The sequence below is a fragment of the Rhamphochromis longiceps genome, linkage group LG16 (assembly GCF_057381845.1).
Source record: "Rhamphochromis longiceps isolate RC_006_pf linkage group LG16, R_longiceps_female_GT1.1, whole genome shotgun sequence".
Lineage (NCBI taxonomy): Eukaryota > Metazoa > Chordata > Actinopteri > Cichliformes > Cichlidae > Rhamphochromis > Rhamphochromis longiceps.
The window spans coordinates 1089974-1113164 of NC_140572.1; the positions used below are offsets into that span (position 1 = coordinate 1089974).

Consider the following 23191-nt stretch of genomic DNA (forward strand, 5'->3'; position numbering starts at 1 on the left):
TTAGCATAGATCCTTGCTAGAAAGCACACTTCAAAATGGTTTTGATATGTTAGGGTTCAGCCCCTTGCGTCAGCAAATAATATAACATGCATTAGTTACAGTGAGTGACAGTTAAACATGTTTCCATTATCAGCAACATTTTTACCATACATGGCGTTTTCAACCATCTTACCCTACAGATGTTTCCTGTTGATTTGCACTTCTTATGCTTATCTTTAGCAGATCCTGTACCAACTGTTGCTATGCAGGCACAAATGCAGTTACAAGCAAAAATATATCTCACCTCTGACCTAAAACTCATCTACTGTTATTTGTGTCTGTAAGCGTGTTTGCATTGACCTTTCTGCGCTCTGAGTCACCTTACACCTTATGACCTTAAAAGGACTGAGCGCCAACTCTTAATGAGCACATTTGCAATGTGTGTATAAAAATAACTACAACTACACATTTAATAAAAGTTTTAATAAAATGCCACTAATAAAAGCAATGTTAGCAATTATGTATTTTCTTTTATTTCCACACAACCAGTGAAGGTAGGCCAAAACTGGAGTAATAATAATAATAATAATTGTTACGGCCCTAGCAGGGCCTCCTGAAACTACTCTTGTATGGGTGTGGTGTTCGCTCTCCGCCTTCTCCTGTCTTGCTCTACCCCTCTGTCTCTCTTGCTCTTCTCTCTCCCCAGGACACAGCTGCTATTCATTGGCCTCATTTACCACCTGGGCCCAGTCAGAAATCACCTCTCTGAGGTCATATAAGCTGGGGATGAACTGGATGAGGGAAGGTGATTTCTCTGGTGTTTCTTTATTGTGTTTTAGGTGTTGAAAGAGGTCCTATTGTGTGATTGTCCTGCCTGTGGTGTGGAGTTGTCGGAGCAGTGGGGAGAGTAGCTGGTTCATGTGAGTAGTGTGGGCTTGTGGGTCTCAACAGCAGCAGCAGTGGGACTTGCTGCTGCTATTGACAGGGTGGGCTTGTGTGCCCCTGGAAGTGCCTCCTCGTGGTGTGGAGTTTTTTGTTAGGTTGTTGTGTTCTTTGTTGTTGCAACCTTTTTATTTTTCTAGTGTTATTGGTAAAACAGCGTTGCCGGCTCTTTATGTTAAGATTATCTATAATAAAAAATATTTGCTAAACACCTGTCTGTTTTCCTTTTATTCCGTTCTAGACCCATTTGTTACTGGTCCTCACACTCACACTCCTAGACCTTCTTCGTGGGGACGTAATAATAATAATAATAATACTAATAATAATACATTTTATTTGTAGGCACCTTTAATACCCTTGAAGTCACTTTACAATAGTACAGAACAGTAGCAACAATACAATATAATAAAACATGGCAAAATGAAATTTCAACATAAGGGAAATATGAAACAAAACAAGCATGAAAGTATGAAAGCTGAGCAAGGTAAAAATGGACTAAGACGGAATCAGGTGTATGCAATTCTGAATAGATGGGTTTTGAGACGTGGGCCCTGTTTCAGGAAGCCGGTTTGGAAAACTCAGAGTGAAAAACGACACTCACGGTTGAGTAACCCCGAACTGTCCAACTCGGAATATTCCGTTTCAGAAAGGCTGATAACAATTAGTTCAGTCAACGCGGAGTTGCTTTAACCCCAAGTGAAGCGCGCGGACGAGGATACATAAAGCCCTGATAAGCGGAGCACAGATTAAGCGAGTCACCATGGAGACGGAGGGAAAGAAGGCGCGGTCAATGTATTTCACAGCGCTTGAGGCCGAAATTCTGATGGCAGCATATGCCGATAACATGCAAATTCCGCGGAAAAAAGTAACACAGCCACAGCTGCAAAAGCATGCATGGCAAAACATAGCCGACAGAGTCAATGCGTGAGTGTTAATTTAAACATTGATCGAGGGATTTCCACCCATTTAACACGTTATTTTATCATATGTTATTTTATTTGTTATTTTATACATTTTATTTTGTGATGTGATGTGAGCGCAGGTGCAACCCAACAGGCCCCAAACGTGCCTGGCAGCAAGTAAAAATGAAATATAAAAATATAGTCCAAACAGGTAAGGTGTAATTGTATTATGAGCCATAGTGCTTGGTCTGTTTGTCCGATGTAAATCAATTGCAGTTAGAGGCTACATTAATTTTCTTTCTGTAAGCACTTATTGAAATTATCTGAGCACATTACAAGTACATATTTGCTTACTCTGTATGCTCAAATGTGGCCCGTTATAGCCAACAGAAAAAAAGCGGAGGCCCGAAAAACAGGTGGGGGTCCTCCACCACCACCACTCACAGAGGCTGAGCAGTTGGCCCTCAGCCAAAACAGTGGGCGCCCTGTGGCCGAAGGCATCTCTGCGGGGACATCCTCTGAGGCAATAACCCCGCAAGACACAAGTGCCTACATAAGGGGTAAATTCAAAATAATACATGATGTGCATACATCCTTTCTTCACAGTCACCTTTGCAGTGCGACACATTCATTTGATAAACTCTTTACCATAATGAATTATTTTGTAGTGAAGTTATTTTCCGACTGATTTTGCCTTCCCTCAGCCTTGGTTGTCTTTGAGAGCATAATGACAATGAAGTGTAAGGTGCTTGGTATGTTTGTTAATTGCCATTTGGTCCCTTGTAAGTTATAAGTGACCTGTATAAACCTCATATTCTATCAGTTGATGGTGATGGTGTACTGCATCTGGTGCAGCCTCCTGTTGAGCCAGACCAACATGCAGTTGTGAGTAATACTCCACAGATTATATGAGTTTACAGTAGAACAGCAATGTTGTCTATTTCTTTACTACAGGAAAATAATGAAGAAACATTGACAGCTGTTACAGAGGAGGAAGCAACAGAGACACTTTATGAGGTTTACATCTTTTAATACTTTGTGTACAGGAAATACAGGCGACCAATAAAGCCAGTTGAACAAAAAATCTGTTTATTCTTCTTTCAACATGTTGAGGTGATGGGTCAAAAGAAATGATTGTGACATATGGTGTCTCTGACTGCTCTTCCATCTTGTATGTCCGTGGGAGGGTCAGGATGTTCATGGTTTGGATCACTGCTGATGTTTGGTTCAGAAGGACAGTGTTCTCCTCTAATTGTGGCAATGTTGTGAAGAATCACACATGCCACAATAATGTCACATGCCCTTTCTGGGGTGACCCTGAGTCTTTGCAGGCACTGGAACCGGGCCTTAAGCATTCCGATAGTCATTTCAATTCTGGCTCTTGTCCTGCAATTAGCCAGATTATATCGCTGCTGTGGGCCCAGTTCAGGGTCAGGGTAAGGGGTAAGCAAATAGGGTAAACATGGATACCCCCTATCACCAAGCAAGTAGCCAGTGAACTCTCCTAAGACAGAAGGGTACACTTCAGTTCAAATGTCCCTGAAGCAATTGGTCTTTATATATTTTAAAGTATTCTCAACTCACCATGTCCAAATTTTGTGCTCAGTGTACATTCACGGAATATTTGTGAGTCATGGACAGAGCCTGGCCGCTTGGCTTCCACATTTGTGATAATGTTGGCAGCATCACATATGATCTTCACAGTGCAGAGAACACAAATTAGCATCCATTACTATAATGAAATAATTTGTTAGTTTGACATGCTACAGGGAACTATGTACCTGTACATTAATGCTGTGGAAAGACTTCCTGTTCACATAGTCTCCTTCATTTACTGAAGGAGCAATGATTGGAATGTGAGTGCCATCTGTACAGCCAATCACGCCTGGGAACCCTGAAAATAAATGTGCAATTTAAGTAGTAGTCCAAGTATCACCACATCATACATTAAGTTTTGGTCATCCTGATACCTGCAATTTTGTGGCATCCCTCTTTGATAAATCTTGTGGGTCTGTGACCGGGGAACACCACAGACGAGTACAGGAGACGTTTCAGTGCAACTGTAACATTCCTGACTGCCCGACAGACGGTAGCCTTGGAAACGTGCTCAGCGTCACCAATATTATACAGAAAGCTCCCGTTTGCAAGAAACCGAAGTGCAATACAAATAATATGCAATGAACTGAGAGCATGTCCGCGATGTGTCACATGCGTAATATATGGCCTGAGGATGTTATCCAAATAAATTATAGATTGTGCTGAGAAACGGTAACGTTCGCACAGAAAATCATCAGGAAATGATAAAATGTCCAAACGCGCTCTGATCACTCTCTCCCGGCGGAGAGCTCTGCGGAGAATTTGGGCTTCACGATCTACTGGCTCTTCAAGGAAGTGGCACGCCATGTCCGACACTTCCTACTGTCAGGTTTCCGACAAAGGGGCGGAGACAGTCAGGGTTAGTTGTAGTAAACCTGCTAGGGGGCAGGTTAGCTTCACGGAGTGTGTCGTCATAGTGACTCACTCAGGCTGCAGCTGAACTCGCTTTGTGAAACCGAAAACCCAGAGTTTTCGTTAACTCAGGGTATACTTACTCAGTTTTTCCACTAAACCGGCTTCCTGAAACAGGGCCGTGATTTAATACTTTAGTATTTCATTATTATTGTTGTTATTTTGTTTTCTTAATATACCTGTATGCTTTCTATATGTTCATGTAAAGTGGAGGAACACGAGCCTAAGAATTTCATCACAGGTAAATGTTGCTACATTGTTTATCTGTATATGACAATAAAACTCAAAACCTGAACCAAGGGAAGGTACTGAAGAACCTTGGCAAACAGTTGAAAAACACTGGATGCTCACCCGGACCATGACACTTCCATATTTAAAGAAATTATTGTCCATTAGCTTTTTCACTTAAAAGTAGACTGCAAAATTACCAGTGTTAAACTACACTAGAAAAGCGTCTATGTGTGTCCACTCTTTTGAGTATTAAATTAACTCATTCACTGCCATTGACGTCTATAGACGTCAATTGCAGTGGGGAGTTACCTGATTTGAAAATGGCTGGCAGTGAATGAGTTAATACTAAGCAGTGTCAAAAATACTAGGTAACTTTAAAAAACAGCTACTGGGTGCTTTTTAAAAACGTTTAAACAGTTTACAGCGATTTAAACTTTAACTCCCTAAAGGTTTAACATAAAACTAGGTTACTATTAAAAAAACACATCAAAATGATTAATTTAACATTTAAAAGAAGTTCACTTGTATTGAATTGGTTTTCTTGTACTTTATATTATTAACATCACATTTTGACTTATTCGCAGAGGGAAAAAATATCAGAGAATGAGTTACGTCAGAAGGCAATTGTGGGAGGAAGGGTGGTGATACAAAAAAGGGGCTCAGTCACAAAGCTGTTTGTGCTGAACAGCCACTGCTGTCTTTCTCTAACAATGGAAGAAACTGAACTCTGCTTTCCACAACTATTCAACTCCTCTTGTGTGCGGCAAAAGCATTCACAAATTGAGGCTGTGTTTATTTACACTCCACTGTCTTCCATCTCTGTGCTTACTACAATTCTGAACCTGCTTGTGATCATCTCCATCGCTCACTTCAAGTACTGACATATTTGAATACTTAACAAATTATAGAAAAATTATGTTTTTTGTGAATTTAATTAGAAAATGTGTTGCTTTGTTCTATATGTTACAGTGGAGTTGCAATTACTGCTGTAGAACAACCTTTGATGCTCCTATTTTAATCCAGGCAGCTGCACACCCCAACCAACCTCCTCCTCCTCTCTCTGGCCGTCTCAGATTTCTTCGTGGGCCTCATCATGGCTTGTCAGATTAGCCTCCTAGATGGCTGCTGGTTTCTTGGTGACCACATGTGTGCTCTGTATAGCAGTTTAGATTACATTGCTACTTCTGCTTCAGTAGGAACTATGGTACTCATATCAGCTGACCGCTATGTAGCCATTTGTGACCCTCTGCATTATCCCACCAAAATCACTATAAAAAGAGTCTCAGTCTCTATTTGTACTTGCTGGGCTTGTTCAATTCTGTATAACAGTCTTATCATGAAGGATAATTTGAAGCAGCCAGGGAGGTATAATTCTTGTTCTGGTGATTGTGTAGTTGTCATTGATTACTTTGTGGGAATTTTTGACTTTGTTTTGACCTTTGTCGGCCCTGTGATTGTCATCATAGTTCTGTATCTAAGAGTATTTGCGGTGGCTGTGTCTCAGGCTCGGGCAATGCGCTCTCATATCACTGCTCTCAGACTCCAGGGGTCAGAGACGGTGCATGCTAAGAAATCTGAGCTGAAAGCTGCCAGGACTCTCGGTGTACTTGTTATTGCCTTTCTGATATGTCTTTTCCCATTTTTCTGTTCCTCAATGGTAGGCCAGAATAGTTTCTTTGATATTAGATCTGTACCTTTTGAGCGCTTGCTGTTCTATTTTAACTCTTGTCTGAACCCATTAATCTACACTTTTTGCTACCCCTGGTTTCTGAAATCTATCAAGCTCATTGTGACATTTAAGATATTTAGGCATGGCTCCAGTGAGGCCAGTATACTATAGGGAAAAGTGATTTTAGTAATGAGCAAGCCATACAGTCTTTGACACTGAAAAACTGATAAATTATTATTTATTTCAAGTGTAATGAAACAAATATCTGCTAGAGGTTGCTTTACATTTCGATTTTCAGGGCTAGTATTCTAATCCTCTGTTACACCATGACAAAATCAGGTGTTCGTTTCTCTAATTTAAATGAATGTGAATCCATCACAAATTCTGAAAACCATCACTAACTAAACTAAACTAAATGAAGATGTGTAATATGCTAGTTTTACATGGGAGCCTAATTTACATCTACAGCCTACAGCTGTAAAAAATGCTTGTCTTATAAGATAATGTATAGATGTGTTAATAAATTAACAACCATTCTTACTGAAACACTGAAATTTACACAGAATAGAATAGAATACATCTTTATTGTCACTGTTACAACAACAATGAAATGCAGTTTGGCATTTCTCTGTTAGCAGCATGTAGATTTTTACATTAAAATAATTTTAGAATAACAAGAAAAAAGAAAAAAGAGCGAGTTAAAGAGGTACCTGCACAGGGAATATATATAATAACGTAAGTATCTACATATTTAATTGTTTAAATTAATATCTCCACAACATAAGAACAGAATAAAAACACAAACATTCCCCACCGGTGGACAATGTCACTCCACTCCTTACAGTGTTTCCCAGAGAATTAGAGTCTATCTCTTCTAGTTTGTTGTTGAGGAAGTTACCAAATCATTGATGATGTTACAGACTGGCCTGAACAGTGGAATAGGAATAAGCTCTTTCTTTATTCTAATGCACAAAATGATCTGATCACAGTCAGAAAGTGCTTTCTGCAGTGTGCTTTACTGAACCTTTAACTAAAATGAGTTTTAATCTTAATCTTAATAGATTGCATGTCATTTTAAATCTTTTTTCAAGCTGACTTAAAACAGGTTTGTGCTTCATATTTAATCGATGTCTAATATTTCATATACAGAAATTTGTTAGTAAACATCCTATATTAAAAATAAATGATTCAATTTTTCTAATGAACAAAGTGAACTGGTTTCAGTCACAAAGAGTTTTACTTAGGTGCTTTTCGCTTTATTTTTAACATATTGCTTGACATTTGAAAACCCTTATTTCAACTAATTTAAACATTAAATACACACAGAGAAACACAGGGAGATTACACACAGGTGGTGGACACAGCTGGGAGCAATTAACGAGACGAGACAAGAGGTAAAATTGAACACATTCACAAGAGACGCAGACCTTCGCAATAAAACAGGAAACAAGACCTCACTACACAAAGACGCAGACTTGACACTGAGAGACAGACTGAATATAACACATGGAACCTAAATGCTAAACATGAGACAAAAATCCTGAAACACACATAAACAGAAACATGGAACTCTAATAATAATCTATCATCATCATAATCATCACCACCACCACCAGTATACAGGAATAATCCATTATTCAAAGCCAAAACATAACAACTCCAAAATGCTGAGTCGAACCGACCCAGAACCGTGACAGCTACTAATACTAACAGATGGGAAGCACTAATTAAACCAGGAGTATAGGCTAAATAAAATAGATGTCAGGCCACGGGTAAGAGAGAGAGACAATTCATAAATATAAAATAATATCTACAAAAATCAGCAATAATGCAGTAAAAAGTCAAAATGTAGTAAGAAGGTTCAAATGTAAAAAGGTTCAAATAGATGAAATAAGGGCACTAGTTAGTGGGATATTAAAGAAATTAAATAAGTATGTTTTCAACCGTGTTATGAAAGATTGAATAGAGTCCGAGGCACGAATAGTAACAGGAAGACTATTCCAGAGGTTCAGTGCAGCTGAGACAACAGCACAATCCCCCTTGGTCTTCAGGTGGGACCTAGGTTGGACCAAAAGTAATTGACCAGATGATCTTAACCCTCTGGGGTCCAGGGTATAATTGGCCGTTTTTCACTACTTTTGATTTTGCCTCTATATTACACCTTTAAAAACCGCTTATCTTGCCTTGTTTGGTATCATTATTTTCAGCATAACCTCAAATATCTGAAATTTGAGTTATTTTTTCATTTTGGCATACTATATTAGCACAATTGATCTAAATCGAGACAAAAAATTCAAAAAAACATGTTTAACGAATCATTTTCATAACTTGAAATGCAAATAGAAATTGTACATTTCTAAAAATTATACACAAGTTTTGCGAACAACAAAGTTATATGGTACTATTTACCTAAAAATACAGCCAAGCCCTCAGGCGTTTTTTATATAACAATTTAAAACTATTTACTGAACAATCAGGTGTGCTGCATCAAATAAGAAGGCACAAAAATTATTTGTGCCAGTCCAAAAAAATAGTTTGTGTCCAATATAATACAGAGGAGAACAGCACAGTCCTAAACCCTGCAGGTCTGACAACAAGAGGTGTGTCAGTCCAGTTTTCCATGTGGGGACAGCGTTTACACTGGAATTTGCCTTTGATGGCTTTTTTGGAGCAATTCAGCAGTATAACTGACTGTGGTGGGGCGTGGTCTGCGGTGCCGTGCAGGGAGGGCGGACGTACCTGCACAGCATCCTTAATCACGCCCGCCTAGTTAAAAACACGGGGACTCAGGGGTTTGTGGGTGTTGTGGTGAGATGTCAATAAAGATGGCCTGTAAATGGCCTGTATTTATATAGCGCTTTACTAGTCCCTAAGGACCCCAAAGCGCTTTACATATCCAGTCATCCACCCATTCACACACACATTCACACACTGGTGATGGCAGCTACATTGTAGCCACAGCCACCCTGGGGCGCACTGACAGAGGTGAGGCTGCTGAACACTGGCGCCACCGGGCCCTCTGACCACCACCAGTAGGCAACGGGTGAAGTGTCTTGCCCAAGGACACAACAACCGAGACTGTCCAAGCCGGGGCTCGAACCGGCAACCTTCCGATTACAAGGCGAACTCCCAACTCTTGAGCCACGATCGCCCACAAAGATGGCTCTGAATGATACTCCGTGGTCCCGCCGTGCCTTATTCTCACCACATTGGCCCCTCTGTCACCTCGCACAGCTGCTCCACCACCGCCTCCGCCACTCCCGTTTGGAGCTGCTCCCCGCGCTGCGCCTCCGCCTCCAGCAGGTACAGCCCCCTCTTGGTGATTAAGGATGCCGTGCAGGGAGGGCAGACGCACCTGCACAGCATCCGCAGACCACGCCCCACCAAATACCCCCATCGCCCGATTGAGGCCGGGGAGCCATCCGGCCAAACCTACTCCCCCACCGCCAGTGGGAGAGGGAATCAGCCCGGACAGCGGGCGCCCCCAGGCCCCGTCCAAGCGACGGGGAGGTGCGAGTTCAGGTGGCCGCCCGTGAATCCAGCGGCGCAGGCCAAGCTGGTTCGGAAGTCGGACGCGTGGCAGGTGCACCCAGCGCGGCCGGCACAGTCATGAGCCCCAGCTCACAGGTGGCTGGGCAGAGGTGTGGCGTGTACTGGCCTCTGGTGGTGATGAGGCCGGTCTGGTGAGCACGGCGATCTCAAGCGTGGCGCACGCCTCGCTCGCCAGTTCCACTCGAGCAGGCTCCCCCGGCACGGGGACCTCCAGCTCCTTGCGCGGCCCCTCCGTCACCGCCATCGCTCCCTGCCGGAGCAGCCCATCGCGCGACTCCTCCGTCACTACTACTCCCTCCGCCGCCCCTCCTGGCTCGAGCAGCCCCTCACGCAGCTCCTCTTCCTCCAGCCGGCGCAGACCCTCGCGCGCCTCATCCGCCGCCTCCGGTTGGAGCGGCTCATCCACCACTCCTGGCAGGAGCAGCCCTTCACCCGGCTGTTCCCCCTCCTCCGGCAGGAGCAGATCCCCGCGCGCCTCGTCTGCCACCTCCGGTTGCTGAGGTGCCTCACGCGGCTCCTTCACTGTCCTCGGGACACCCCTGTGGGGGTGGCGCCCAGAGCACCGCCACCAGCTCCCCAATCCTTTCCAGGTGACACTCGGACTGGTCCTGCAGCTCTTCCTGCTGGCGACGCACCTCCGCCGCCTGCTCCCGCTGGGCGGCCACCATTTCGGCCACCCTCTGGGCCAGCTCCTCCATTCCCTGGCTCCGATACGGACCCGCCGTGCTGCCTCCTGGGTTTCGGACCAATGTGGTGAGAATAAGGCACGGCGGGACCACAGAGTATCATTCAGAGCCATCTTTATTGACATCTCACCACAACACCCACAAACCCCTGAGTCCCCGTGTTTTTAACTAGGCGGGCGTGATTAAGGATGGCGTGCAGGTGCGTCCGCCCTCCCTGCACGGCACCGCAGACCACGCCCCACCACACTGACACACAATACAAAACAATAACTACACAACACACTAACTCTAGCCTCAAAACACGCTAAACATCACTAATGTCTCACATATGAAAACTCTCTCTCTGTCTTTCTTTCGCTTGCCCGCTTTCCGTCGCAGGTGTCGCTCCTAAAACTGCCCCTTCTCCCTAAACAACCAAGTGCCACATGTTGCCATATCAGTTTTTGATTGGCTGACAAGGTAAACTTTAACACCAATAGGGAAGGGGTGTTTGTTTTCTTTTTCTTTTTTCACTCGCAAGCGGAGAGTGCTTGCTAGCGCTGTCTGTAGAAAACGCCTTTTTTACCGTGCTTCCCGCTGTAAACACAACTGTTTTGTTCAGAATAAAACATTGCGTGTATCTTTTTTCTCATAACTCTGATATTACGTGGCCCATCAACACAATTCAAAAACTGGTATATAGTTTGAATTCCGCACTTTTGATCCAGGTTGAAATGGAGACTCTGAGTCGCTGCATTTTGTAGCTGTGTCGTCTTAAATTGGTCTTGTGATTTTGACGCGCCAGCGCGTCCGTTGACCCCAGAGGGTTAAAGCTCGACGAGGAGCATACAAGCTAAGAAGGTTAGCAAGATAGCTAGGCGCAATGTTATTTATAATTTTAAAAGTAAACAACAAGATTTTAAAATCAATACAATATTTGATGGGTAGCCAAAGTCAACAAGAACTGGAGTAATGGAAGCAAATTTTCCAGTTCCAGTTAGGAGACGAGCTGCAGCATTTTGAGCAAGCTAAAGTCTATGGAGATGGACAGATTGGCCAAAGTAAAGGGAATTGCAGTATTCTAATCTGGAAGTCACAAAAGCATGAATACGTTTTTCAAGGTCATTGTGCTGTGTAAAATGTTTGGCTTTAGAGATTGTGCAATTGAAAAAGCCAGATTTGACTACTGAGGACACTTGTTTAACAAGCTTAAATGAACTGTCCAGGAAAACACCTAGATTGCTTACAGTGTCAGAGAAGAAGCTAGCAAGGGGGCCAAATAGAATGGCTAACTAGTCCCGAGGGATATGCCTATCAAACACTACAATCCCAGTTTTGGATGGGGTGAGTAACATCCCATTGTGATAGAAAAAGATCCGAGAGATAGGATTTAAACCCGTTAAGGGCAGAACCCTTAATGCCTACAGCATGACACACAACAAAACACAATTTTCTCTAGTGCTTTAGATAAGAACGGGAGTTTGGAGATTGGTCTATAGTTTGCAGGATCATTCTGGTCAAGGCTGCTTTTCTTTAGAACAGGCTGCACTGTTGCGTGTTTAAAGGCAGTCGGGACACAGCCCACCATTAATGATAGGTTCATCAAAGGTAGAATATAAGGCCAATTACATCAAAACCATCCTTAATAATGGGAGAAATGTCACGTCCAGAATTCGAACTTCTCACCTGTCCAATAATCTCTTGAGGGTGGAGAATGAACTACTTCCTACTTCCTACCTCTTCCTACTTTAGCACGGAGAGGATTCACCACAGAGGGGTGTAAAAATGAAGGCTTAAGAGATAGAATTCTTCTTGTAAAATGATTTAAAAATTGCTCACAGAGAGCTGAGGAAGCCAAATCTGACCTACCAGGACAAGGATTGATCACGGAGTAAAAGACTTAGTGTCCGTGCTATCAGGATCAAAAAAGGCACAGTCTCAGAATTAAATATACATACAGGGCGACGAGGGCCCGCAGAAGTCAGTTCTATTGCATTTTACTCAGCATCGACCATAAACACAAAATGGACAGAGATGCCAACATTATCATTGCTCTTAATACAGATATCCTGAGCATATGAAATGACCAAGTCCAACGAGTGGCCCTTTAAATGTGTCGCTTCACTTACCCACTGTGTAAGAATGCTGCGAATCCAAGTTTCCTTCAGGAACAAAGAATCCAACCACAAGGTGAGAAAAAGATCGTTTAGGGAGTCCCAATCCATGTCCGAGCAGGCAAACAAACCACTGGGCGAGCTGGGTAAGATTGTCGTCCTACTGGACAAATCCAACGGTGGCTAATCAGTCTGAAGGACAACTGGTCCTGAATGGAGAAAGGAGGTTGCAAAATATCCAAAGTGGAATAGGAGTTAGCCGCAGCATGTGCCTTACCTTAAAGCGAACATGGAACCCACTCAGTTTGCCCCGCTTCCTATAGCGCCTCTTAGGCAGGGAAGGTAGAGGCAGAGGATGTGCACCAGTGGAAGGGTAAATAAATGACAAAGTAGCATCTCCTAAGTTCCAGCAAGGGTACGGCTGATAGCAATGGGTCGAAGACTTCGGGGTTTTGAGGTCGAAGAACAGGGTTGGCCGATTGTAGGTAATGCATGCAATCTATCAAGTACATGAACTTCACTGGAAAAAGTTTAAAAACCTCAATACACAATGAAACTATGCAGGATTTGACATAGTTGTAAACATACTGAAAGAAAACTGCCACCAGTGGGAAAGAGGGAGGAGCAATGTGAGCAAAGAAAATAAATCAGGTACAGAACAAAGAGCTTCAGGCAGAAAGCTGGAACCTCCTTTTTCTAATGATGAAAACCTTTGAAGAAACTGAACTCTGCTTTCCACAACTCCTCAACTCCTCCTGCAGGAAGACCATGCGTCCTTATACATTTTCTATCCTTATTTATATTACCCTGTCCTCCATTTCTTTGCTCACTGTGACTCTTAATCTGCTGGTCATCATCTCCATCTCACATTTCAAGTAATAATTTTGTTAGACATATGCAGACAGTAAGATTTTATGGCTAAAAGATGAAAATGATATGATATCCTATCTGAGTGAGTCTGAGCTAAATGCTTTTTCCTTTTATCTGTATAAAATTGCACTTGTTGCTACAAATAATAATAATAATAACTGTGTCGCTGTCTTTTGTCTTCAGGAAGCTGCACACCCCCACCAATCTCCTCCTCCTATCTTTGGCTGTCTCTGATTGCCTGGTGGGTCTCCTGATTTTATTTCAAATTATGATTATAGATGGTTGCTGGTTTCTTGGTGAATTCATGTGTAGTATGTATTTTCTCTTGGACTACATTATTACCTCTGCGTCAATAGGAACCATGGTTCTCATATCAATTGACCGTTATGTGGCTATTTGTTACCCTCTCCATTACTCTACCAAAGTCACCCCAAAAAGAACAAAAGCATGTGTTTATCTGTGTTGGATTTGTTCTTCAGTCTTTCAATGTCTCCTGCTAAAAGACAACCTGGTGCAACCTGGCAGGTATAATTCCTGCTATGGGGAGTGTGTGGTTGTTGTTGGCCATGCTTTTGGAGTTGCAGATCTATTGCTGTCCTTTATTGGTCCTGTCATTGTGATTGTAGTTCTTTATCTAAACGTATTTGTTGTGGCTATGACTCAAGCTCGTGCCCTGCGGTCACATATTGCAGCTCTGACACACGAGGGGTCAGTAAGTACAAATGTTAAGAAATCTGAAATGAAAGCAGTAAGGACCATCAGTGTTCTTATCATTGTGTTTCTAATATGTCTCTGCCCATACTTTGGTGTCACACTCTCAGGTCAAGATGCCATCCTCAGTGCTTCATCTGTTGCATTTGTAATGTGTTTGTTCTATTTAAACTCCTGTCTAAACCCTCTAATCTATGCTTTATTTTACCCCTGGTTCAGAAAATCTGTTAAACAAATTGTTACACTTAAAATATTGAAGTCTGGCTCTTGTGACACCAATATCATGTAAACAGAATGAAAGACTGAGAATGAAAGCCCCATTGTTTTTTTGTTGTTGTTTTATGTTTTCTATTACAAAAAAGTTACTAACAGAGAAGTAACACCCATAAGTAAAGAACAGAAACCCGTGTGGTTTAGAGATGGGGAAGAAAAGACTGTAATAACTCTACTGACGGACTTCATTTCTGAAATATTTTGACTGATACAAATATTATTCATGTCATTGGCAACCAACATTAGTATATGTATTAGACTGCTAGTAGCATGATAGGAACTATATTTTAGTTTCAGAGTTTCTCCTTTATCTTCAGTATGTTACTCAATTTCATACAAAGGAGACATGTCAATGGAAACAGCACTCTTGTCACGCATGTACATAAATAGACAGCGTGTACACATTGCTCCTCCCCATCCTTGTCTGTTGTGTTCTTTCATGTGTCTCCGCAGAGAGCAGGGATGTTCATACTGATGATATTCAGTATGAATATAGCTTTATAGCTGGAAATAAAGACAAAAAAGTAATGTGCCTACATTAAAAAAACTCTAATGTGATAAGATAATCAGTTTATACAAAAGTCTGCAGCAAAAGAAGTGAAGAGGAGGAGGAGGAAAATTATAATTACCAGTTAATAATATAAACCTGACGTTCCTAAACACCCAGATGACTCATGCCTTAATGAAGACAGACATAAAATCTTTCTTTTAACTTTTAACATATGAACACAAAACCAGCAAGATGAAGCAAAGATGAAAACCAGCCTAGAGAAGCTGCAAAGCGATCACCACAATGGTTCTACTCTAAAAAACAGAAGCTTGAAGAAGCCTCAAGCTTGACTGCACATCACTGTCTTTGTTACCTGTTCAGGGTCTGGCTGCTGGGCAGGGGTCTGCATTGACTCACTGCACTGACTGTTTTTTGGCTAGATTTGCATTAGTATACTGTCTCTGTAGATGGTTCAAGGTTCAAGGTCCTTTATTTGTCACATGCATAGTTATACAAGTGAAGTTCTATCAGCAGGATAATGTAGTTGTTTCTGTCCTATACAGAGTTTGCATCATGCACTTGTTTTTTTTTTTTTGTTCATTAAAAGCAAAAGTAAGGTCCATATTGGCACTCATCAGCAGTTATAGACAAGTGCACTATTTTACTCGACACACACACACACTGAAATCAGTGGATTGGAGCACAACTGCGCCGAAATACAACGGCATGTTTGTTTGATTTCTTTTTCTTTTTATTAGGCCAGTGTACAGACAACTAAAGAACCTTTGGAATGTGAGTAATGACATAATTGTCATTTTAATGGAATTACGCACAGTAATGTGTTACATTACTACATTACTAAAAAATGCAATGTGATTACATTAACAATACTTTGTAACATGTTACACCCAACACTGGTTATGGCTAAGATCTTTAGCATTAGTTAATGTAAATTGTGTTATTATTCAGTATAGTCCAAGGAGCTTGCAAAGAAAAGCATCTGGACTTCTTTAAGTTACTTGAAGACGTTTCACCTCTCATCCGAGAAGCTTCTTCAGTTCTAGGGTCAAACAGGAAGTACACAGAGCAGTAGTGGTTTTTGATATAGGCGACACGGGCAGTTGCCCAGGGTGGCATCGTGGTAGGGGGCGGCATCACGGGCATCAGCAAAAAAAAGTTGCTCGTACTCATGCTGCCTCGACATCACACCAGTGCATTTTGGGGATGGCATAGGCACCGATTGGTGTTCTTATAGCCTTTTGCGAGGTGCAACTTCTGCTTGTGGCACAGGGAGGAAAGGATGGGGTGGCAGGGGATTCTCTGGCTGGCCGGAGCGGCATCTGATAGCCAACTCGCAAAATAAAACAAAATAAAAACATAATAAAAACAAACCAATAAACATGAAAACACCAGATATTATGATAAAGAATTTATCACCATTGTTTTTTCGAAATTCTATAGGCAAAAAGTGAGCGCGTGCTCGCTGCTGTGCTGAAGTCAAAGTAAACTTTATCATCTCCGCTATATACAGTACAGTATATAGAGAGACAAGACGACAAGACTCCATTTACAGCAGTGCAAGTAAACAAACAATAAATATATGAAGAGTAAGAAAATAAATATACAGTGGGGCAAAAAAGTATTTAGTCAGCCACCGATTGTGCAAGTTCCCCCACCTAAAATGATGACAGAGGTCAGTAATTTGCACCAGAGGTACACGTCAACTGTGAGAGACAGAATGTGAAAAAAAAATCCATGAATTCACATGGTAGGATTTGTAAAGAATTTATTCGTAAATCAGGGTGGTAAATAAGTATTTGGTCAATAACAAAAATACAACTCAATACTTTGTAACATAACCTTTGTTGGCAATAACAGAGGTCAAACGTTTACTATAGGTCTTTACCAGGTTTGCACACACAGTAGCTGGTATTTTGGCCCATTCCTCCATGCAGATCTTCTCGAGAGCAGTGATGTTTTGGGGCTGTCGCCGAGCAACACGGACTTTCAACTCCCGCCACAGATTTTCTATGGGGTTGAGGTCTGGAGACTGGCTAGGCCACTCCAGGACTTTCAAATGCTTCTTACGGAGCCACTCCTTTGTTGCCCGGGCGGTGTGTTTTGGATCATTGTCATGTTGGAAGACCCAGCCGCGTTTCATCTTCAAAGTTCTCACTGATGGAAGGAGGTTTTGGCTCAAAATCTCACGATACATGGCCCCATTCATTCTGTCCTTAACACGGATCAGTCGTCCTGTCCCCTTGGCAGAAAAACAGCCCCATAGCATGATGTTTCCACCCCCATGCTTCACAGTAGGTATGGTGTTCTTGGGATGCAACTCAGTATTCTTCGTCCTCCAAACACGACGAGTTGAGTTTATACCAAAAAGTTCTACTTTGGTTTCATCTGACCACATGACATTCTCCCAATCCTCTGCTGTATCATCCATGTGCTGTCTGGCAAACTTCAGACGGGCCTGGACATGCACTGGCTTCAGCAGCGGAACACGTCTGGCACTGCGGGATTTGATTCCCTGCCGTTTTAGTGTGTTACTGATGGTGACCTTTGTTACTTTGGTCCCAGCTCTCTGCAGGTCATTCACCAGGTCCCCCCGTGTGGTTCTGGGATCTTTGCTCACCGTTCTCATGATCATTTTGACCCCACGGGATGAGATCTTGCGTGGAGCCCCAGATCGTGGGAGATTATCAGTGGTCTTGTATGTCTTCCATTTTCTGATGATTGCTCCCACAGTTGATTTGTTCACACCAAGCTGCTTGCCTATTGTAGATTCACTCTTCCCAGTCTGGTGCAGGTCTACAATCCTGTTCCTGGTGTCCTTCGAGAGCTCTTTGGTCTTGGCCATGGCGGAGTTTGGAGTCTGTTTGAGGCTGTGGACAGGTGTCTTTTATACAGATGATGAGTTCAAACAGGTGCCATTCATACAGGTAACGAGTGGGGGACAGAAAAGCGTCTTACAGAAGACGTTACAGGTCTGTGAGAGCCAGAGATTTTCCGTGTTTGAGGTGACCAAATACTTATTTGCCACCCTGATTTACGGATAAATTCTTTACAAATCCTACCATGTGAATTCATGGATTTTTTTCTTCACATTCTGTCTCTCACAGTTGAAGTGTACCTCTGGTGCAAATTACTGACCTCTGTCATCATTTTGGGGGGGGGGAACTTGCACAATCTGTGGCTGACTAAATACTTTTTTGCCCCACTGTACATTTTAGGACTAGGGGTAAAGGGATCAATAACAATTTAAAATTTATAATTACAGTTTGATGATTTAAAGTCTCACACAACCTGTCGAAAAGGGAGGAGGGGGGGGCTGCTTCCAAATATAGCACTGTGACAAAGTGGGTGAAAGGACCATTTGTCTATATTCTTAGTTAACATTCTTGTTTTGATTTAACCATATTTCACATGTAATCTGCAATAGGCAAACATCTACTATCCCGGGTTTGTTTATGTTTTGCACTTTTACAGATTATATAATATAACATCTTGGTTCAAATCAATTCCTACAAGTTTGTTAAGTTAACATGTTCTTTATTTCAACTGTTAATTTGTATTGTTTAGAACTTACCTTACCTACCTGTCTTGCAGAAACAAAAGGAGGAAATGTAGTTTTACTTCCTGCTTTATACCTTCTGGGTTCATCTGAGGTCACAGGAAGAGACCAAGTGCAGAAGGGGAAGAACTCTTATAATTTAATAAAGTTGATTTTAGAGGGTTTATAAAGAAATAGATTTATTGTTGTGATATGTATTGATTACACCACAGAGTTTGTTGCCAGTAAAGAGGAGTAGTAGAGGTTTGACTATAATCATGTTCATCTTACCTACCTACTGAATGGAATAGTCCAGAGGAGAAATTGTTTGATTAAGTGGACTATTTAAGCAGAAGAACTCAGGTGTTTCAAGAGAAAGGTTCAGGTCAGTGTAGCTGTGTGCAGTTTGACCTTAATTTCTGTTGATTTAAGTTCAGTTATGTTTATTTGAACTGAGTTAATTATAGAGTTGAGTTTCTTATTTGTTTCTTTGTAAATATTATTTGGGTCACAAAATGGTGAATAAATCACTTGCTACACTGGACAGCATCAGTCTCCTGCACTTCTTTGACCGCTTAAGTCAAGTCCTACCACAAGCACATTTAATTTCTAATGTTGTAAATCCAATTCCATTATGTATTCATGATTTGAATTCTGGGTTGTGTGAAATCCCAGAAATAAACCCTAGACAAAGCATATCTGTGAACTAAGGTGTAGAATCAGAATACTTTATTAATCCCTAAGGAAATTATGTGGGTCACAGTTGCTCCAAGAAGAAATGGTAAAAATAGTAACAGTAACAGACTAAACACCAAACAATACATTATGTTACAGATTTTACACATTTAAGAAATAGCACTAATATATACAGATCACTCAATTATAAATATCAAGGATGAACAGAAAGGATTTTAAATAAATGTCAAGAAAATTGACAAGAATATTACTGAGTAGAAAAGAGTGTGTGCAAAAAGGGTGTAACTATTGCAGTTTTTACAGTGTATTAGATCGAGGAGTTGTACAGGGAGATGACCACGGGCAGGAATGATTTCCTGCGTTGTTCAGTAGCGCTTTTTGGTAATCTCAGTCTCTCACTGAACGTGCTTCTGTGACGCCAGAGAGAGAGAGTTCGCTCAGGGCGCCAAACAGGCTAGGACCGCCACTGGCAAAGATACACAGACCAGAGGAAAAGAGAGAACACGTGGAGAGCACAGACATAACGGGCTGGGGAAAATATGAAATAAAACACAAGGAGGAAAAAGGAGGCATGGGAACTCACAGATACACGGAGGGGGACACAGGGTGTAAAGACACGATGGGAAATCTAAAAAACTAAACTGAACTACCTAGGGACCATGGGATAAATAATGAACAAAATTAAAAAAAAAAAAAAAAAACTAAGAACGCTGGTTCAAAATGACTGGTTCAGGTATACAAAAACATTTTCCTTTAATATTTAGTATATTTCCGTCATTCCATCATATTTTTTTGATGCTCGGTAATCCAGGTAATTAAACTCCAGAAGGCTGACTTTATTTCGAAGCAGCAATTTAACCCTTTAAAGCCGGTTGGAGTGGGCACGCTCTGTTTTGTGTAACTATTTTTAAATCCCGGTAGCACTGCAACCACATAAGCTAGCACAATAATTTTTTTTGCATATGAAACCGGAGTTGTACTTACATCTTATGCCATCAGCTTGTCCTCGGTCACAGTTTCCTTCCACATACAGCTTTGCAAAAACTGAATAAAAAGCACTTGCAGCAACAAAAACATAATATTCTAGAAACACGCTTTGCCGATCCGATCAGCTGTTTGTAACACTTCCTACGTCCATCAGCGTGAACTATCGCATGTCCGCCATGTCCTGCCTGAAACCGGAAGTGACGCCATTTTGCAGAAATGTAGTTTTTTACCATCAGGGCCTTATGAGCCTATAGTGGTGTTTTTAAAAGTTATGTTTGACTTTATGACTTTCTGTGTCGTTTCTGGGATGCTTAGGACTCATATTGCACTGCTGGAAATAGTTTATTTTGATGCATATGCTGGTTTTTTTGCAAATTTACATTATAATATTTATTTTCGTTTTTCCTGCAGTATATAAAAATTGGTGTATCTCAAAAATAAAACTATGAAGACACTCAAAATAAATTTCCTGTGGTGGGAAACTATTTTGTGCAACTATTTTGTAGTTACAGTTTTGAGGGATAAGCCTCTTAAATTTCTCTAACTAGAAATATATGTTAAAAAAACAAAAAGTATTTTAATTTTTTTTGCAATTTATGTAATTACTATGCACCTAATGCAGACATATTATTAAAATTTGGGCTATAATGGTTGTTGATGTATATCAACTTGAAATGCTCCCAAAAATGGCTCCACAGCATGTAAAAATATAATATAAGCTCTGGTGGACTTGGTTCTATGGTAGGTCCTAAAGGGTTAACAAAACTGTTCTACTACCTTTGTCTGCTGGAAGGTAAGGATGTTGTCCTTAACATGTGTATAACACGTGCCTTTGTACCTAGGGCCATGGAGTCAGCTACTAAGTGAATCGGTGAGAAAACCTTATTTTATTATTAATATGTTCCAATCCAAAGAGGAGCAGACCTGAACACATCACGTCTCATACCAAAATCTCAAAATACCATAATACCCATATTTTAACAAATTTTGTCATATTTAGATTTGATTTATGCAGTGCTTGCTGTGTTGGTTGTTTTTTTTTATTATCATTTTTTGAGCTCCTTCTTTAATAAATATAACCATTTTGTTCTTTGATATTGTATTAATTTTTTTACTCAATGTTTTTTTTTTTATCATTTGCTTTTTTTGTGATAAAAAAACTGAAGAGAGTGGTAACATCGTACAAGACAATTGTTTTATCTGCCTTTGTAATGACATCTCTCTGTTATGGTCCTGGGTCATTTTGAACCAGCGTTCTTTTTTGCACATGTCGAGGAGCGTGTCAGGTTACATTTCACTGTGTGTTATACTTGTATAACTATGCATGTGACAAATAAAGAACCTTGAACTTTGAACCATCTACAGAGACAGTATACTAATGCAAATCTAGCCAAAAATCAGTCAGTGCAGTGAGTCAATGCAGACCCCTGCCCAGCAGCCAGACCCTGAACAGGTAACAAAGACAGTGATGTGCAGTCAAGCTTGAGGCTTCTTCAAGCTTCTGTTTTTTAGAGTAGAACCATTGTGGTGATCGCTTTGCAGCTTCTCTAGGCTGGTTTTCATCTTTGCTTCATCTTGCTGGTTTTGTGTTCATATGTTAAAAGTTGGAGGGGTGGAGGGGTTTGTGTGTCCCAGGGATCCCAGGGGCTATGTTGTCTGGGGGCTTTTGCCCCCTGGTAGGGTCTCCCATGGCAAATTGGTCCTGGGTGAGGGACGAGACAAAGAGCGATTTAGAAGATCCTTATGAAAAGAACATCGAGGGAACAGTTTACCCTGCCCGGGATAGGGTTACCGGGGCCCCGCCCTGGAGCCAGGCCCGGGGAGGGTGCCCGAGGGCGAGCGTCTGGTGGCCGGGCCTTAGTCCATGGGGCCCGGCCGGGCACAGCCCGAAGAGGAGACATGGGCCCATCCTCCCGCAGGCCCACCACCCGCAGGAGGCGCCATAGGGGTCGGGTGCATTGTGTGCCGGGTGGCGGCCAGGAGCGGAGACCCTGGCGGACTGACCCCCGGCTGCCAAGACTGGCAATAGGGACATGGAATGTCACCTCTCTGGTGGGGAAGGAGCCTGACTTAGTGAGTGAGGTTGAGAGGTACCGGCTAGATATAGTCGGGCTCACCTCTACGCATGGCTTGGGCTCTGGAACCAGTCTCCTGGAGAGGGGCTGGACTCTGTCTCAGTCTGGAGTTGCCCCTGGTGAGAGGCAGCGGGCTGGGGTGGGTATTCTAATAACCCCTCAGCTTGCTGCCGGTACGTTGGGGTTTTTCCCGGTGGATGAGAGGGTTTGTTCCCTGCGCCTTAGGGTCGGGGAACTGGTCCTGACTGTCATCTGCGCTTGTGCGCTGAGTGGCAGTTCGGAGTACACAGCCTTCTTAGAGTCCCTGGGCTAGGGGGTGCTGGAAGGTGCTCCACCTGGAGACTCTGTTGTCCTGCTGGGAGACTTCAGTGCTTATGTGGGTAATGACAGCGAGGCCTGGAGGGGCATGATTGGGAGGAACGGCCTCCCTGATCTGAACCTGAGCGGTGCTTTGTTATTGGACTTCTGTGCTAATCACAGTTTGGCCATAACGAACACCCTGTTCGAACATAAGAGTGTCCATAAGTGCACGTGGCACCAGGACGCTCTAGGCCGTAGGTCAATGATCGATTTTGTAATCGTATTACCAGACCTGCGACCATATGTTCTGGACACTCAGGTAAAGAGAGGGGCTGAGCTGTCAACTGATCACCACCTGGTGGTGAGTTGGATCAGGTGGCGGGGGAGGATGCTGGACAGACCTGGTGCACCTAAACGCGTAGTGAGGGTGTGCTGGGAACATCTAGCAGAGGCCCCAGTCCGCGAGATCTTCAACGCACACCTCCGGCAGAGCTTCAACAGCATTCCGAGGGAGACTGGGGACATTGAGTCCGAATGGACCATGTTCAGCGTCTCCATTGCCGAAGCTGCTGCATTGAGCTGCGGCCGTAAGGTGGTTGGTGCCTGCCGTGGTGGTAATCCCCGAACTAAATGGTGGACACCAGAGGTGAAGGGAGCCACCAGGCTGAAGA

The 23191-nt window shown here is 42.5% G+C and overlaps 2 protein-coding genes across 2 annotated transcripts; both read left to right on the forward strand.

Annotated features, from left to right (window-relative positions):
* The first annotated feature begins 5232 nt into the window (after window positions 1-5232).
* LOC146650338 (trace amine-associated receptor 13c-like) lies at window positions 5233-6402 on the forward strand. The gene is made up of 2 exons (XM_085384566.1): window positions 5233-5436; window positions 5586-6402. Exons 1-2 carry the CDS (start codon window positions 5273-5275, stop codon window positions 6400-6402), a joined length of 981 nt encoding a protein of 326 aa, XP_085240692.1. The 5' UTR covers window positions 5233-5272.
* Window positions 6403-13261: 6859 nt separating this feature from the next.
* Window positions 13262-14432, forward strand: LOC146650339 (trace amine-associated receptor 13c-like). The gene is made up of 2 exons (XM_085384408.1): window positions 13262-13437; window positions 13616-14432. Exons 1-2 carry the CDS (start codon window positions 13262-13264, stop codon window positions 14430-14432), a joined length of 993 nt encoding a protein of 330 aa, XP_085240534.1.
* The last annotated feature ends 8759 nt before the right edge of the window (window positions 14433-23191 follow it).

Bases quoted from the DNA above. Each gene is read 5' to 3' on its own strand.
- LOC146650339 (XM_085384408.1), top strand. From the start codon at position 13,262: ATGATGAAAACCTTTGAAGAAACTGAACTCTGCTTTCCACAACTCCTC. The intron at 13,438-13,615 runs GTAATAATTTTG...TTTTGTCTTCAG, and splicing joins ATCTCCATCTCACATTTCAA to GAAGCTGCACACCCCCACCA.
- LOC146650338 (XM_085384566.1), top strand. From the start codon at position 5,273: ATGGAAGAAACTGAACTCTGCTTTCCACAACTATTCAACTCCTCTTGT. The intron at 5,437-5,585 runs GTACTGACATAT...ATTTTAATCCAG, and splicing joins ATCTCCATCGCTCACTTCAA to GCAGCTGCACACCCCAACCA.